The 18,919-nt window shown below is 36.1% G+C and overlaps 1 protein-coding gene across 2 annotated transcripts in view; it reads right to left on the bottom strand.

The window, feature by feature from the left end:
* Nucleotides 1-18,919, bottom strand: part of LOC127977144 (contactin-5) — a 288,917-nt gene that overhangs the window by 186,316 nt on the left and 83,682 nt on the right. For both annotated transcript variants that reach the window (XM_052581846.1, XM_052581848.1), the window contains exon 2: nucleotides 9,998-10,116. In XM_052581846.1, coding sequence (XP_052437806.1) covers nucleotides 9,998-10,052 — 55 coding nt within the window. In that variant the 5' untranslated portion in view covers nucleotides 10,053-10,116. The remainder of the gene's footprint in view (nucleotides 1-9,997; nucleotides 10,117-18,919) is intronic.

Raw genomic sequence — 18,919 nt, 5'->3', positions numbered from 1 at the left:
CTATGCATACAAAAGTGGTGAACATTTTGTAAAAGAACATTCATAGCCATTGCCCATTATGCCTATGGCAATGCAATACCATCAATTTAAATATTCAGTGCTGTATTTCGGCTAGTGCTGAACAGCGCTGAAAGCATTACATAAAAAGATAATCCCACATATCTATACTTCTGAGATTAGATAGATTAAATAAGTCAATAAGTACAATATTATTATTTTTATTATTATTAAGCTAACTATTTCTTAAAAAAAAAAAAAAAGAAAGCTTAAGTATTTGGGATATACTCTTTCCTATTGTGCATATTATTTAGGACGGTAAAAGTGATTGAAAGTTTCCTCAGTGAGCAGCCTGTCAGTATCACACATTCACAGATATACAGCAGTTCTGTTTCAAAGGACGTTTCAACATCCATATCACTGGGAATCTGTGCATCTTAATGCACTGTAATATTAAAATATCACATCTACGTCAACTTGTGTGACTTATCCAAGAATGGATGTGAACATGCTTGTTCTACAGTTCAATTATCGAGCATAGCCTTTGCTCCCACACAGACTGTATTCGAAAAAGGAAGTAGAATCACATTACATGAACAAAATGTGTAAATGTAAATATGCTCTGTGTGGTGCTTGTTGCAAGTTTCATATCATAACATCCTTAGAATTCTTTCATAAGAAATATATTTCGTCCAGATCACGATGGGCTTGCGTTAAACTTGTACTGTAATTGGAAACAATATTATGCTGATGAACTGTACATGTCTGCAAGTAATAGTGGGCAGGAAGAGTGAAAACAGGGTTGGAATCACAAACAGAACTTTAGAAAACATCTGAGACAGATGTCGGCATTTGTCAATCGGGCAGAAGTCCAAGTTCAGGATTTCACCAGGGTCATATCTTGTAGAGTTCTTAAAACTACTGTGAATCTTTTCTGTAGCAACACACTACGAAAACATGCTGTCCTCATGTGCAGGAGGCCAAAAGGTATCACGTTGGACGCAGCTGCCATGAGCCCTAACATTCTCTGAAACTGCTTGACGGTGAGTGACTGCCCTTCTTTGACTCTCTTGACTGATGTGAGGATCGACTCGATCCGAGCAGGAGACATACGTGCCTGCATTGTGGTCGAATCCCAAAATATGCCTAGACAGGTGGTTCTCTGAACTGTAGAAAGTACACTCTTCTTGGCATTCAGTCTCAAACCCAGCTCCCCCATATGGGCGAGAACGACACCTCGATGTCGAACCGCCATCTGCTCTGATTGAGCTAGAATCAACCAATCGTCGATATAATTTAGAATGCGGATGCCCTGCATATGGAGGGATACCAGAGCCGCATCTACACATTTCGTGAACGTGCGGGGTGAGAGTGCAAGGCCGAAGGGAAGTACTCGATATTGGTAGGCTTTGCCCCCGAAAGCGAACCTCAGAGACTTTCTGTGTTGTGGAAGGATGGATATTTGGAAGTATGCGTTTTTGAGATCTATTGCGACAAACCAGTCCTCGGATCTGATTTGAGCTACATCCTGTTTGACAGTGAGCATTTTGAACTTCAGTGACAAAACTGAGAGGTTTAGATGACGTAAGTCTAAGATCGGACGCAACCCCCCCATCCTTCTTTGGAACTATGAAATACCGTCTGTAAAACCCGGATTCCCTGTCTAGAGGAGGGACCACCTCGATGGCCGCCTTCCTTAATAGGGTATTCACTTTTTGTTCCATCACCAGAGCCTGCTGGGGGCCGACTACTATCGGTGTAACCCCATTGAATGTCAGCGATGGATGGCCGAACTGAATGCGATAGCCTCTTTCTACCGTGTGCAGGACCCATTGAGATACATTTGGCAGTAGTTTTTTACGCTGTTAACTGATGTACTAAAGGAATCAGTCCCTCGAGACTGACCTCTGGTGTAAGAGGCCCCTGAAGGGGCGGCGAGCGTCTCAGCTCCGCTACGCTCACGGGCGGAAATCGCTGGAAGCGGCTGCACCCTGAAACTCTGGCAGGGTTGGCAGACCCACCTCCCGAGGGCACTGAGGTGAGACTGGCACCGTATAATGAGGTGGACACCGCTCTATCCCAGTAGGGGCCGCCCTCTGTAGTCGTGACTGAAATGCGTCATGACTTCTTGGCCGTGGACCTCCCAGCCTGACATCAGATGGGGATTAGGCTGAGAAGTCGTCGGCCCAGAGCGTTGCTCTGTCTGTACATGCAGGGGCTGCTCCCGGCCAGCAGTCCCTCCAGTACATCTAACTTCACATGTTCAATAACTGTCATTATATTCCTCAGAATTGAATGCAATAAAAAATTCAGACAAGTAAACACGGTCTGGATTGTGATACAATTCACATTGAAGTGATATATTGAACTTCTTGAAGTTAGATAACAGTCATTAGATTCCTCAGAATCTAATGAAATTCAGCAATCAGACAAGTAAACACGGTCTAGATTGAGATAAAGTACACATTGACGTGATGACTTCTCAAAGTCATTATATTTCCTAGAATTTTTAAACAATCAGACAAGTAAACATGGTCTTGATTGTGATACAATACACATTGAAGTGATATATTAACTTCTCAGTTATTCAATTTCTTAGAATTTAATAAAATCAAATAATTAGTCACACAAACAATATTAATTCCCTTTATAGCTTCCTGGTTGCTGCGTCACCCCGCCCGTGACGCCACGCTCTTCCATTAGACTGATTGCACATGATATTCAGAGTTGTTCTTGCCAAAGGCGTTCCCCAAAAGCGCTCGACGCAGCTCGAGTTCCCGAAGAGGAACTACTAATTTAGCAGAGTAATGAGGTAAAGTGATTGCACAGCAAAACTAAATTTCCCATCATTCTCTTTTGCAGCATGAGAATGATTAAATATGCAGATAATCATCAGTTATACACTTAATACACACTATTTGTTTCAAAGCAGCTTCACAGTAATCAAAAGGAACATGACAGCATTAAATCTTATCAATTATGAAGTTACTTCATTTCCAACTGTAATGCAGCTCTTTAGAGAATAGTGTCAGTTCAGCTCAATTAGTTCAAGGTTTATTCAATTCAATAACAGTCTCAATGTTGCAAAGTTCATCAGTTATGAAACAAATTGAATTCAGCTATAAAGCAGCTCTACAGAAGGCAAGTTTCATTATTCTGCTCAAGTAAGTTCAATGTTGATTCAGTGTCTATGTCGCAAAGTTAATTAATTTCAGAAATGTTCACGGGTTCATCAACCAAACCAAAAAGCCAGATTTACTAAACAGGGCAAATTAGCATGGGAGCACAATCGCATAAATATTCCAGTGGGAGTGGAAATTTCCGGAGATGATCTACTGACAATTAAAATTTAAGTATACACAGGCCTAACATTTTATTTCCACGATGACAAAGAACAGGGCAAATTAGTATCTTGTTTAAGACGTTTTTTGGGGGTGGTAAATAATGGTGCTAATTCCAGTAAGCTTGGTCAATCATGTTGTGTGATTCATTTAAATACTCTCCTCCCACACCCATACATTTTGAATCTGAAAGGGAAACTACTAATGTGTGCAATATGGTCATGACCATGCCTTTTCATTGCTAATGTTTCACTGCACATCTTTAATAAATCCAGACAGTAGTTTTTAACACAAAGAGTGTTTGCTATTAGTAAATCTGGCCCTTATTGCGCTATGTCTGGCAACTGTGTGAAATGATGAATCCAGTGTTTTTTGAGACCAAACAAACCAATTCAGTTACAAAGAATGATCGCCATATATGACAGAGGAAATGCTTGATATGGTGTGCTTGGTGTGCTTGATATGCTCCCTTGGTTGTAAAGTTTCAATTGTGACCAAACAGTGTAATGTAGCATTTTTTTTTCATTCTACAGTGCAACTTATCAACCTGCAAACAAGCCCGAACATGGAAGCCCATCTGGCCTTCGACCAGCTAAAAATAACTTACATCCCACCTCTCTTTCTTTAAGAGCAGTACAGAAGCTTAATGTAAGAACTAAACATGCTTAATTTATAGTATGCTAATGACAGTAGTTTTCACGCTCACATTAAGTGGTTTTTCAGGCAATTTGAAAAAGTAATATATATTAAAAAAAAAAAAAAAAGCATTCTAGCTGTTCTTCCATAATGCAAAAAAAAAAAAAAAAATATCCACAACCATAAACAAATGCACTGTATGATTATTATTATTATTATTTTATTTTCATTTGTAAGTCACTTTGAATAGAATCATCTGCTGGATGGTTAAGTGTAAATGTAAATTTGCCCAGTTGCAGCGTTGGAGAGTACAGTTATCGATGCTGCTAATTTTATTACATTATTCAGAAGTGTGACAGAAGCTAAGCTCTTTTTAATAATGGTCTAGTTTTTCCAGTAAAAGGGTAAAAAAAAATTTAACGATTAGCAGTGTAGCGTGACAAAATGCTAAACCACAATTTTTATCCTATTGTATTGCACAGTCAGCTGTATAACCATAGGAACTGCATTAATAAACTAATCTGTCAGATTAGCTATATATTAATTAGGAATGTGCCCTGGAGCTGAGTACCTTAATTGTAAATGCATTGATAATGACTTCACAATGAATAACATATTCAAACGAATAATAGATAGTCACTCCTTATTCTTACTGGATAATCAGTCACAATACAATATTAAGTATGCAAAGAGAATAAGCGCAAATGCTCTTGAATGAAAATAAATGCAGTGTGTTAAAATAGCTACAGGTTCTAATTTGCAACGACAAGTGTGTGAAGCTTTAGTGAAGTTGGCAACCAGAGAATATGAATAGGCAGAGAATTTATATTTTGCGATTTTTTTGAGATTATTTTATGTATGTTGTACAGTACATAGGTACCATAGATACAATTTTTATTTTGTTATTATTTTATTTTTATTTTATTTTTTATTTCAAAAATTTGTTTGGGCAAAAAGTCCAAATTTGTTTGGACTTTTTAAATTAAAATATTTTAATCGGAAATATCTATCTGATTGCGTTTGCGTTTTTGTTGATGTTTCTAGGAGCTGCATTCTAGTTGAACTACTGTAAATTTTGAGTAGCTTCTAACTTGACAAAATTTCAAAGTAACCTACCTAACACTGCCTGTTGGGGAAAAAATACCTTGTTACCAGAAAAGCTACACTATTTTGACAAGCTGAGCCAGTGTGACAATACGTACTATGTAGTTAAGCTTGTTACATTGCTACCTTTAGCTAGTTACTTCCTGACACTATTGTGTGAGCAGTTTCTCAAAACCTGTTAGAAAGTAGGATAGCCACAAAGACTTCCTGGCAACAATTCAAGTCATTGACAGACCTGAAGAACTAATAATTTGCCTTGCAGTAAACAGATTGTGAAGCATTGTCATGCTTTCTGCGCATACCTCAGATTGCTAGAGGCAGAGTGGAGAAGAAAACAATATATATATATATATATATATATATATATATATATATATATATATATATATATATATATATATATATATATATATATATATATATATATATATATATATATATGGCTGGCGAAAGATTATCAGTCCAATTTTTCTTCACAGCCAGGCTCAATTCATATGTTTACCCCTTAGAAAATAGCAGCTACATTTGCAGGTCACGCGTTGATTCTGGAATTACCTGTGGGGTGACCAAAATGCCATTTTAAAAGGCCCAGATGGGCAGAGAGGGTCAGCTTGCTTGATTTCCTGGCGGGGGAAAATCTGTCATGTCTTAAATATCTCACAGCAAGAATCTTGCCTTTGGGAATCACACCCCAAACATAGAATCACCCTGAGATAACTCAAAATAGTGCTAGTTTAGTAAAACTAAATAAAAGTGAAAATGAGGGGACATTTCACCTCAGGCTATGTGTAGTCATTTGTAATATAAGGAGAAAAACCTTGGTAATATCATCATGTGGGTCACACATTTGACAGACACCTCTAACACCAATATTCACAGGTTGCCATCTCTCATAGCAAAGCTTTTTCTCCTTCCCTCATTCAACGCTCACCCCATCTCTGTCTCTTTCCAAAACCCAATCGACATTTTCATTTTGAAGCACACTAGGAGTCTCAGATGGTACCACTTCGTAGAGAGTGTTCCTGTGCCCTGCTCGCTCTGCTTCCACCAGCATTAGAGTTTGTATTCAGAGACAGACATGGCCCGGGGGAAGACGGTCACCTGCTGAACCCTTGACTGAGATTAAGCGCTAAAGGGTGTTTGATACTGGGGCTATAAAGATCTGACGAACCAGACTAGTACGAACTGCACACAACACAGAATTCAATGTAAGTTCCCGCTTGCAAATTAAACAAATAAAGCAGAAGAATTCATGATAACAAAGTATTGTTGCATGTGTCATAAGCTCTGTTATACAGAATGTAAGCATTGTCCTGACACGGGGGGCTTATCCATATTTGCAAAGACAGAAATCCCAGAATGCAATTGTTACAAAAAAAAAAAAAAAAAAAAAAAAAACATTATCTGGTGAAATTACTGCAAAATATAGCCTGACTGGTGCTAAAAGTACATTGAGCTCTATTGGAAAACAGATGAATATGATTCCGGCAATGATTAATTACATTGTTTATTTTATGTATAATGGCATGAAATGTCAAATTAGTGTTCTAAAAGGTACCCTAGTCCAAACTGATAGCATTAACAAAAGTGCATGTGACATAAAAACACATTTGCTGAAAGGAGCATGCCATTTTAGCCATTTTAGCCTGCTTATATGAGATTATGGTGTACCAGGTGAGCTACTGAGCAAGTTTACTATGTCAGAAAAGCTACACATATGTGACACAACTGTCAAAATGTATTAGTTTGTAGTATGGCATGGGAAACACTGCTGTCCAAAATGGAATGACATTTGTTGGTGTCTTACTGATGAATTATATGAATGGGCAATTTTTTTTTATTTTTTATTTTTGTCCTTTTTTAATTTTTATTATTCTTTTTTTAAATGTAGGTAGAAACATTTTCAAAGACCATGTTGGTATAAATATACTGATATTTAATTAAAAAGATAATAATAGATAGATTATAGATAATAATAATAATTATTACTATTATTAATTATGTAAATGTAATGTTCTTTACATTACATACATAACTTTTACTTAACATCTGTGAGTGATATGTTCATTAATTTTTATATTGAATTATGATACATAATAGATCATTTTGAAACAGGTAGGATTCAGTTTACACATGCTTATATGCTAATGTATCCACAAACACTTATCGACTGTCATACAACTTAGCAATCAAGTGACTTCAAGGCTTCTCTTCTCTTAATCTTGCAAATGGTTACTAAGGCTGTTTAAGTGGTTTAAGTTGACCGTTAAGTTTTCTCCAGTTGAAGAGCTGCAGAGATTGGTATCTCCCCACAATAAAAACATCTCTGGTATTAAGTAATTTTCATAGCAACATGCTAACATTACACTCTGTCAAAATCAAAATTTGGTTTGCGTTTCCCCTGCAGTTCAGTCCCGTTAAAGAGTGGGCAGGATTATTCACATGTTGTTATTGTTGCGTCACATCTACTGCCACGTCTCCTAAACAACTTTTTCCGCATCTCCCCATCAATATCTCACTGGATCCGCACTTTTGCTATCGACAAGAGGAACATCTGTACATCTTCAAGAGTCTAGGAAACAGAACTTTTTGGTTGATAAAAAAGGTATGCTCATTCAAAACAGTTGAGTTTGCTTCTTCGCAGGCTATGCTGATTTAAATCTAGCGGTTCTGTTGTGTTTGATTTGCAAGTTCTTGACCCAGGTAGTGACAATTATCTCCTGCCAGTCCATGATCAGCAGAGTTTACACCTCACATTTTGGCAATGATATGATTCACTTGGAACCTCAACCAAGGTGCTAATAAAAAAGTACCAGGTACCAGGTACGCACTGTACCCAGTGGCAAACCCCCAAAAAGTGAACTGTACCGAACCGTACAGTACCTTACTGTGCACTGGAAAAAAGCCATTAGTAAACAATTACCTCTGGGCAGTATCATTTTTTTTCTTGAGCAGAATAAAAAATGGCATGTAGTATTAATATTTATTACGTAAATGTTGCTGTTTTTTTATTTTTATTTTAGACTATTTTTCATTTATTTATTTTTTGTATATATGTACAACAGTGTGAGTCCAATCTTTGCTCAGATGCTGTGTGGGTTTGAGTGATATAAACTGTGTGACCAGACTCCACAAACACTGCATTATTACATAATAGTGATGATTATCTCAGATGTTTAGCAGCACTGACATTTTTAAAAAAAATAAATAAAATAAAACTGAACTGAGGTCAAGTCTTTCATATATTCATAAAGCACTGGACGCAAAAGTTCTAATTAACTAGGCTGTTTTAAGAATTGTTTGAAAGGACTGTTCTCTTAGAAATTAAAATGTGCTGTTCCTTCACTCACCTTTGGGCCAGCCAACTTGTAGGTGTTTTTTTTTTTTTTTTTTTTAGTAGCAGAACAGAAAAAACAAAAAAAAAAACAAAAAAACTTTTAGTTGATTTTAAGTCCTTGGTGATTTATAAATGGCAAAAAAGTCAATGGCTAACGTCACTTTAAGTCAAAAAAGCATTAACAGGCAAGAGAAAATACTGAGGTCTTACCATGCTAAATGATCAGTCTGTGCACGTAACTCAACATTATTTACAACATTATTACCTGTAATCCATAGCCTCAGGTAAATAGTCCAGAGTGATGCCTGGGTCATGAACGAATCATTCCTTTGAACCAGTTCATTTTAGCGAGCTTGATGAAACCAAATCAAATTTAACCGACTGAAACAGTTCACAGTTCAAGCAGCACGGGTCTGCAAGTTACTCAGTCAAAACTCACTTTGGGACATGCCCGACAGACTTGAAATGAGCCAATATACCAATGTATATGACGCCAGTTTTTGACACATCATTCAGTGCTCCAGTTCCTCCAACAGTACACTGAGCTGAGGAAACGGTTCTGATTCGAAAACCAATGAGCTGCTGATATGAGCATGCATGAACCGAGCTCTTGAATGAAGGGGCTTCTTTTTTTTATGGTTTATCCAGATTTATTTAAAAAGGTTGCATTTAACTAATTGTGTTTGCTTTATTATTTATTTACTGCTATTTTATAGTTCAGCGCAGCTCTGATTCATTTGCATATTGATAAATAAGAAATGTATATTACGTAATTGATATTTCAGAAACAAGTAAAAAAAACTTGCTATTCTGTTCATCTTTGCTCCATCATGCTGATCTGTATAACAAGCACAGGCAAACATAGTGAAACGCTCCAGTTCAGTTATATGAAATATAAGCACTACTAAAATGCTGCTCGACCAATCAGATTAGGAGAACAATCTGTTTAACAAGCATACATTTGATAAGCAATATTTAAGCCAATAACAGTAGGCATTTTACAAATCTAATTAGACATAACAGTATTGCTTGGGTAGCCACACAGCTTTTATGTTATTATTCTACTTTCTGCTCTTCAGAATTTCCTTTTATCCGTGTTTTTCAGAACAGAAGCCATCTCTACAAAGTGGTCCTTCAAAAGACGGCATGTGAAACATGAGCATGCTAATAGGAATTTTTCATCTCTCGACCAGGCTTGTTTGCAGAAGCTTGGTACGGTGCAAACATCTGTTCGATAATTGTACACCCAGGGCTCCTCTATCCGCTAAAGATATACAACATTACACATTCAAGACTACATTTTAGATGTCAATTACGCTATCTGATGTTTACTTAACCAAGCCATTACCATGCTAACAGTTCAAGACAATACCTCCACAGCGTTATGAGAGCTGCAGATAATGTGAATGCGAGGGCAGTGGAGCACTAACAAGCCCTGAATAACAAAAAATATTGGAAAGTGTTTCAAGGCAGCCCTTTGTCAATGTTGCTCAGAGAAAGAGAGAGAGAGGCAGGCAGGAGGAGGATGTTTTCAGGAAAGGCAGTTTCTTATCTTGATATAATCACACAGCCGCTCTCATACCTGCTAGGCCGCTGATAACTGACAGCAGGAGAAGTGGTTTCCATGGTGACCCCATACTTGTTCTGGAGGGTCCCTTCTGTGAGATTGTTAGTAGGTCTGTTTCTTCATTAAAGCAGTGCCTATGAGAAACAAGAGGACAACAGTGAGGGACCGAGTGAATTTGAACTGGATGTGTGAGTGAGAGTGAAAGAAAGAGGTAAGTTAGTTTAGCTAAACAAGTCTGTTATACTATAAATCATTCTCAAGGGCTCAGACTGACGGTTCAAGAAGTATCAGATATCGGAGCTCTGGAGCAAATCCAGCAGAAACACAGCAATAACAAACAGAACCCTGGCTAAAATCCCTGGGTATTACTGTTAATAAATACACGGTGGAAAGTTCTGGCTGGTACATTGTCAAATTGAATTTCATGAAAGAGCATGCCAATATCACATATTGAAAAAGAAGAGAGAAAAAAAGAAGGAAATTAATAATAATAATATTAAAATTCAATTCAATTTATTTAGAAGATGAGGTCATGAAATTAGATCATCATAATCATGTTATTTGAGCAACTGTTATTTTGTTTTATTTTTTCTCCATGATCAAAGCACAGACGGGTATGTTGCTTTAGGCGTGACAGAGCAGCCAGATGCTTGAAAAGCAGACACACCGTCCTCCAACCACACACCAGAACACAGCCCTAAGTACATATGGTCAGACCTCTAATGGTTGTGCAGCTGTTCAAGCACAAACACGCGCACATGCTACAGCAGGTTTATTTAATAACCTTTTTTGCATAAAAAGAGAGCAAATATTAATTTTTGAGTCTGGATGCGATTAATAGAGTCCTGTGGAGAGCCTGAGGAAAGTCTGGACACGCTCTCACAGTCTCTCTCTCTCCCCGTCCTCCACCCATCCATTACTAATAACACCTGCCTCTGCCTCACCTCGGTGCACACACACACACACACACGTGCAGACTGACCGAGACTGAGTAGCGTAAACCAACAATTCTCATTATTTATATTCATGGCGTCGTGGCCTGCCTATCAAATGAGAGTGTTCTGCAGGAGTGGCTGTAAAAAATGTGTCCATATGCCCAACTTTTGGAAGCCACCACATCGTGTGCCCTAAAATTTTTCTCTTATTTGTCTATTTGAAACTGTTTTCATTTACTTTTTTTTTTTTTTTTTTTCTCATTGAGAAGGTCACATTACAGGAACAGTTAACGACAAAACAATAAAATAAATAAATACTGATTTCATCCTACTTGCCCTGCAGTTTATTTATATATATATATATATATATATATATATATATATATATATATATATATATATATATATATATATATATATATATATATAGTGGGGATCGAAAGTTTGGGCACCCCTTGCAGAATCTGTGAAAATATGAGTAATTTTCAAAAAATAAGAGAGATCATACTAAATGCATGTTATTTTTTATTTAGTACTGTCCTGAGTAAGATATTGTACATAAAAGATATTAACATTTAGTCCACAAGACAAAAAAATTGCTGAAATTATTAAAATAACCCGACTCAAAAGTTTGGGAACCCTTGGTTCTTAGTACTGTGTTCTGTTACCTGATGATCCTCGGCTGTCTTTCTGTTTTGTGATGGTTGAGCATGAGTCCCTTGTTTGTTCTGAACAGTTAAACTGAGCAGCGTTCTTCAGAAAAATCTTTAAGGTCCTGCAGATTCTTCAGTTTTCCAGCATCTATGCATATTTGAACCCTTTCCAGCAGTGACTGTATGATTTTGAGATAAATCTTTTCAGACTGAGGACATTTGAGGGAATCAAACACAACTATTTAAAAAGATTCAAACATTCACTGATGCTCCAGAAGGAAACAAGATGCATTAAGAGCTGGGGGGTGAAAACTTTTGGAATTTGAAGATCAAGGTAAATTGTACTTAATTTCTGTACCGGGAAACATACAAGTATCTTCTGTTGCTTACGAAGGGCAGAACTAAATGGAAAAAAAAAAAATTATATTTCAAGAAAATAAGACAAATTTGGCCATCTTCATCATGTTCAAAAGTTTTCACCCCCCCAGCTCTTAATGCATCTTGTTTCCTTCTGGAGCATCAGTGAATGTTTGAATCTTTTTAAATGTTTGTGTTTGAGTCCCTCAATTGTCCTTAGTGTGAAAAGATGTATCTCAAAATCATACAGTCACTGCTGGAAAGGGTTCAAATATGCAAAGATGCTGGAAAACTGAAGAATCTGCAGGACCTTAAAGATTTTTCTGAAGAACGCTGCTCAGTTTAACTGTTCAGAACAAACAAGGGACTCATGCTCAACCATCACAAAACAGAAAGACAGCCGAGGATCATCAGGTAACAGAACACAGTACTAAGAACCAAGGGTTCCCAAACTTTTGAGTGGGGTTATTTTAATAATTTCAGCATTTTTTTTTGTCTTGTGGACTAAATGTTAATATCTTTTATGTACAATATCTTACTCAGGACAGTACTAAATAAAATATAACATGCATTTAGTATGATCTCTCTTATTTTTTTCACAGATTCTGCAAAGGGTGCCCAAACTTTCGATCCCCACTGTGTATATATATATATATACACACACATACATACATACATACACACACACACACACACACACACACACACACACACACACACACACATCCATAGAGGATCCATTGGCCAAATTATGTAATACTTAATTTATCCAAATCTGCCTAGAGGAGGAATCAAACTACATTTTGGACGGAATCAATGTGTTATTTTTTTTTATTTTATTTTTTATTTTTATTTTTGTGAGCTATTCCTTTAAGGCATTCCTCACACAAACTGGTACTAAATGTTTTAACTTAATTTCATGTTTTAACTTCTCATTTTTTCTAAGTTAGCATGGAAAACCATGCATAAAATTGCCTTCTAAAGTGAAATACAAATTAGACCACAGAGTTATCATTCAAACAGAGAACAGACAGTAAAAAAAAAAAAAAAAAAAAAAAAAAACATATTTTCACACTAAATTAAGACAAAGCTAAATGTGTCATTTGTTATAATGGGCTTACTGTGTGTGACAATTGCCGTACATTTATTTAAAGTTGTTTATTTAAAAGTTGTTACGTTGGGTCATATTTTAGTTGTTAATAAATTAGAACAAAAAACTGCTCATATAAAATAATTATTCATTTTAGAATAAATATATATATATATATATATATATATATATATATATATATATATATATATAAACTATATATATAGTTTTTTTTTTTTTTTTTTTTTTTTTTTTACTGACTTTTTCTGGATTTTTTAAAGACTTTTCTGGTCGTGCAGCTCCATATAATGAAAGTGAATGCGTCTGAAAAACACACTCACATGTAATATGTCAAGTCTTCTGACATCATACAACAGTCTGAAATTTAGGTAATTATTCCTGAAAATCTTCTGCCCTGCCTATTTTGATGTATTTTTGGTGAAGTGGAAGTGTTCATTTGACTCAGACCTTCCAGTGAATCAGTTTCATTTCATAAAACTTGTCTGAATGAGTCACTCATGAATCAGACTAATCTGGTTTTCTGACTCATTCAACTTCATTCAAATTGATGATCTAGTCTGAAACAAAGACAGGCATACAGGTTTGGTACAATATGATGGTCAGCAAATGATAACTGAATAATCAACATTGAATATTGCTCTGTTTGTTTAACTGATTAGAGATCTCTTAGATGCTGCTGTATTGAACATGGCACCTGATGAATACCCTTTTGAAAAATCCAGCATATGCTGGATAGCTATGTTTCGAAGCATGGCTGCTGGTTTGAGCTGGTTTAAGTTGGTCCTTAGCTGGTCACGAGCTGGTTACATGCTGGTCTTCAGCTGGTCCTGAGCAGGAGCTAGTTGCATGATCATTATAATAAACATCACCATTTGTGCTCCACTGTAGAAAATCATGTTGGTTTTGAACGACATGAGAATAAATAGATGCTGACAGAATTTTCACTGCAGCTCTTTTTTTCTGTTATCTGTTCTCATTTGATAAGCAGCAGCGTTTTAGTACATTATAAACTACAGCAATACCAGAAGTTAAAAACCGTTTCCCATAAAGCCAGGTTTTATAGCACTGCATGCTTGACAAAATGCTTCTATTCAGTAGTTTATTGGAGTGACTCCTTGAGTAGAAAAGAGCTCTGTGTGTGTGTGTGTGTAATAGACTCCTGTGGGAGTGGTACTCCTGTGTATATTTAGTAATGCAGGCTTGCGTCAGGCCTGTCTAAAGTTCATCGCACTTGGCTGCTCCACATCAGGCTGTGTGCATGAGCTCTCTCATCGAAAATGCTCTGCCTTCTCTCCCTCCCACTTACAATGTAAAAACAGGAGGAACAGAACTCCAATTTCAGCCTAGATCAGTCATAAAGCTGAGGAACAATCCCACGTTTACAGACTGGAGGAAGACATCCTGTCTTTGGCAATAATGCCGGCTTATATTTTCCTCTTCTAAAAAAGAACAGTTATCATGAAACTATTGCACGGTTGTGTAGATTTTGCTTTAGGATTTAAATATTAAGGCAACTTGTATTCAATGTATTGATCTTTACTGAGAAATTGAGTCTTTACTCATTTTCAAAAAACATCTATAAGACTCATCTTTTTCGCCAGCACTCAACCAACTAATACTAGCACTTACCTTACCTTTTGTTTTCTTGTCTATCCTATTCTTGAAAAAAAAAAAAAAAAAAAAAAAAAACCCTGGCTATGGGTTCCGTGCTTGGCTAACTGAGACTTGTCATGGCACTTGTATACTGTTGTTCTCTTGTTGGTCTGATTGCTTCTATTTTTCTCATTTGTAAATCGCTTTGGATAAAAGCGTATTCTAAATGATTAAATGTAAATGTAAATAGTGGGTGCATGCAACAGGAAATACTGTAAGTACACAATACTGTCCTAAAATATATAATTAAAATGTTTCAAAATGCTGTTATTTATTTTAATAATTTGCATTTAATTCTCCAATTTATTGTTTTTTACATCTAACTATGTTTTAAAAAGCAGTTGTAGATATGCATATTAATGGACAGTTTGAAAAGTGTTTTATTTATTTATGGATGGATGGAATTGCATTAGTCCTCCAGATTTAATCAAACCGGATAGTAATGTGGTGGCAATTCTATCCTAGTAAATTCCCCATATCATACTCCTACATTCGACAATTATAAAAATGAAAAGAAGTCCTTATTGTATTTTTGGGGGAGTTATTAGAAGATGGCCTAGTCTACTCCTCATCTGTTCCAACAGTCCTGAGTTTACCAAGATACCACCACTCACAGATGCATCTCTAAACAGTAAAGCTGTTGTTACTCTGCAGAGGCTGTTTGGTCTCCAGCAGCCTCTCTGTCCTGCTGAGGTCACTGTGCTGGAGTCATCATGGCCCGGAGCCGCTCTAATCCCCGTCCCCTGGGTGACATTAAACTTCATCTGCCTCTTTTAATTAATGAGGAATTCAAAGAGAGCCATCTGATCCTCCTCATGACAAACGAGTGCTTTTTTCATTATCACCGCTCTCTTTTGTTTCTGCTCTCATAAAGATTTTTATTTTTTTAAACTAGGACGGGCTTTTAAACAATTAGTGAGAGGTGGACGCCTTTTTATCTTGCTGTTATTAGGATGGGCATGCACTGTAAGAGAGCATGCTCTACATCAGAGATGGTGGCCTTACATTATTATTGTCAATGCTCACTTCAAAGCAAGGGAGTACATCTCTCACGCATTTTATCCCTCTCGCTGCTGCTATTTCATCATCAGTGGAATTACACCGTCAAAGACATCTCACCGTGTGATCTGAATACTAGCACGCCTCGTAGTCAGAGACACTTTTAACAAGCTCTGGACTCGTTTGATTCAATCAGTTTTTTCAGTGTTAAACTAATTTGTGCAACATTTAATTTAGATTTATAATTTAATTTTGAGTCCATTATGGCCACATATATATTGGAATATTTTGGGGACACAACCACATTTAAAGCACATACACTTAAAAAAATAGTAATAATAATACAAGATGTAGATGAGTTTGTTTCTTTATCGGAACAGATTTAGAGACATTTAGCATCACATCAATTGCTCTGCAGTGAATGGGTGCCGTCAGAATGAGAATCCAAACAGCTGATAAAAACATCATAAGTAATCCACACTCTTCAAGTCTGTCAATTAATGCCTTATGAATGGAAAAGCTGCATGTTTGCAATAAACAAATCAATCATTAACTAGCCATCTATCTATAATATTTCCTTCTACATGGAAAATGTTGTCTCTAAATCTAAAATCAGGAGAGTAATATGCACAGATCAATCAATTCATATAAGCGAAAACTGTTTTTTCACTGGATAAAGTGTTATTATGAATGATGGACTTGCATTATGGACAAATTGACGGTTCAAAGTTAAAAAGCCCTGTTGATGGATTTGTTTCAATCCAAGCTTTTAGCTTCACAGGATGTTATTTGATGGACTGGAGGTGTGTGGATTACTTGTGGGTTATCATGATGTTAATAACTGTGGAAACACATCATCACAGTCTGCTAAAAGTAGCGTGATTGTCACCTTTGAGCCGTTTAATGCATCCTCATTTTGAAAAAATATATACATTTTTGAAATCTTCCTTATCAAATACACCTTTTTCACGTCATCGATGCAGGACAAATTTTCCAATAAGACCTATAAGATGCATTTAGAAATTAGATAGGGTGACTTTGCATTCAATGCCTATTTTACAATGCCAATAAGTGTTTTTGATATATACTGTGCCCGCATATATGCCAAGCTATAACTTAAATATCAAATTGTGTCAAATATCACTTTTCAATAAAATTTTGTTAAATATTAATGCCAGGTTATTAATGCCAGGAAAAAAAAAACTGTGAATTTGCTCATACGCATGTGCTGAAACAAATAGCTTCTTCTTCCATGCCCATCTACATCTTCTTAATCTCAGCTGCCGATGTCCTTCAGTAATGACTAATGCTGCTCTACTCTTCTAAATTTTCCGGGAAGCTCTCGTTTGAGGTCTGTGGGAGGACATGAAATCGAAAATCGAGGGTGGATGGTGAGAAAAGTAATTGTAATGGTATGTCTTAAATGGGCAGCTCTATCTCGTTTTGCCAAAGAAATGATCCATACGGGAAGTCATGAGTGGAAAGAAGTAGCTAGTAACAAGTGGTGGCCTATTTGAGTTAAAACAACTGCTATATAGTCTGAAGCTCCGGGAGAGGAGTAAGCTATCTCTAAAGAAAAAAAGGAAAGAAAGCTGAAACGGATTCCTGCCTGCGAGGATAATGTTCCACCATGAGCTAACACTGCCTGTGGGGAATTAGAACCGTTCGTTTATAATTCGGGATGCAGAGCCAGGAAGACACAGAGCCTTATGTTCCAATCATTCGTAACAAAGACGTGATGCATTCGTTTAACTTCGTGTTGAACTTGTCTTCAGGAAACACTCATACGGTAGTTTTCACTCCTAGTCCCGTGGACCCGCCGCACTGCACAGTTCAGTTCACGTAGTTCTCTCCCAATGGTTTGAATCAGGTTTGTAAACATAGGAGAATGTGCAGTGCTGAGGGTCCCGAGCACCAGGGCTGGAAAACACTGCGCTAACAAAAATGTCTTCCTTTAACAATTGACCTGGAGCTGACACAATGAGGAGACTGATTGACCGAGGTTTTTTTGACACTCTTGTAACATTGTGTTCACACAGGACGTGTTATTTCTTTCACAAACAGCTACAATACTGAATGACAATATGTCTTTGAGTTTTGATCAGTGGTTCTCAACTGGTTTTGCTCAGAAATGCGATAAGCAAAATTGTGCAAAATCTCATGTTCTTTTTTATGTTTGCTATTACTTAAATAATTTCCTTACATAAACTAACAATATGACGATTATAATAATACATTTAGTAAAAGTATTGCTCATGGTAACTACTACAAATTGAACTTGTAGTCAATTGTTTATATAAAAGCAAAATAAAAACATCCTAATTAGTATTATTATAAAAAGGATTTGGTCTCTTATAGGCTCACCAAAGCTTCATTATTATTATTATTATTATTATTATTATTATTATTATTATTATTATTATTATTATTATTATTATTATTATTATTATTATTATTATTATTATTATTATTATTATTTTATTTATTTATTTATTTTTTTTTTTTATTTTTTTTTTTTTTTTATAAAACATACAGTGAAAACAACAATATGTGAAATAGTGTTACAATTTCAAATAACTATGCCATTTTAATATATTTTAAAATGCAATTCATTTCTGTGGTGGCGAAGATGAATTTTCAGCATCATAACTCCAGTCTTCTGAGTCACATGGTCCTTCAGAAATCATGCTAATATCTGGTGCTCAAAGACTCCTTTATAATTATCATTGTTAATATGGTTGTGCTGTTTTTATATTTTTGTGGAAACTGTGACACATTTTATAAATGTCTTTACTGTTGCTTTTATGCAGTTTAACTCATCTTTATGATTAAAAGTCTGTAAAGTGAAAAAAAAAAAAAAAATCTTAGCAACTCCAAACTTTTGAACTATAGCTTAGTCAATTAATATGAGAAAGAATGAACATTATAAAAGTTGTAATGAGAAATTTGCCTTTTTAAATCCACATAAAACCAGAGTAGTTAGTTTATCAGCCTAACACATGAAACAAGCGCTGGGCTAAATATATAAAGCTTTTACTAACTGACAGATACATTTGAGTACAGGAGAGTTTTATTAGACTCAGTGCCAACAAAAGACTACGTTTTCTCCTCATTTCTTCATTGTGCTATCCTAACTATGCATGAATTCACGTCATTTTTGGTAGTTTTGGAGGATTTCTATTTCTTGCTGTTCAAGACCCATAACAGATCTTTGTCCCACCAGTGATCC

The sequence above is a fragment of the Carassius gibelio genome, chromosome B18 (genome assembly GCF_023724105.1).
Source record: "Carassius gibelio isolate Cgi1373 ecotype wild population from Czech Republic chromosome B18, carGib1.2-hapl.c, whole genome shotgun sequence".
In the NCBI taxonomy this organism is placed as follows: Eukaryota; Metazoa; Chordata; class Actinopteri; order Cypriniformes; family Cyprinidae; genus Carassius; species Carassius gibelio.
This window is presented reverse-complemented; position numbering and strand designations above follow the sequence as displayed.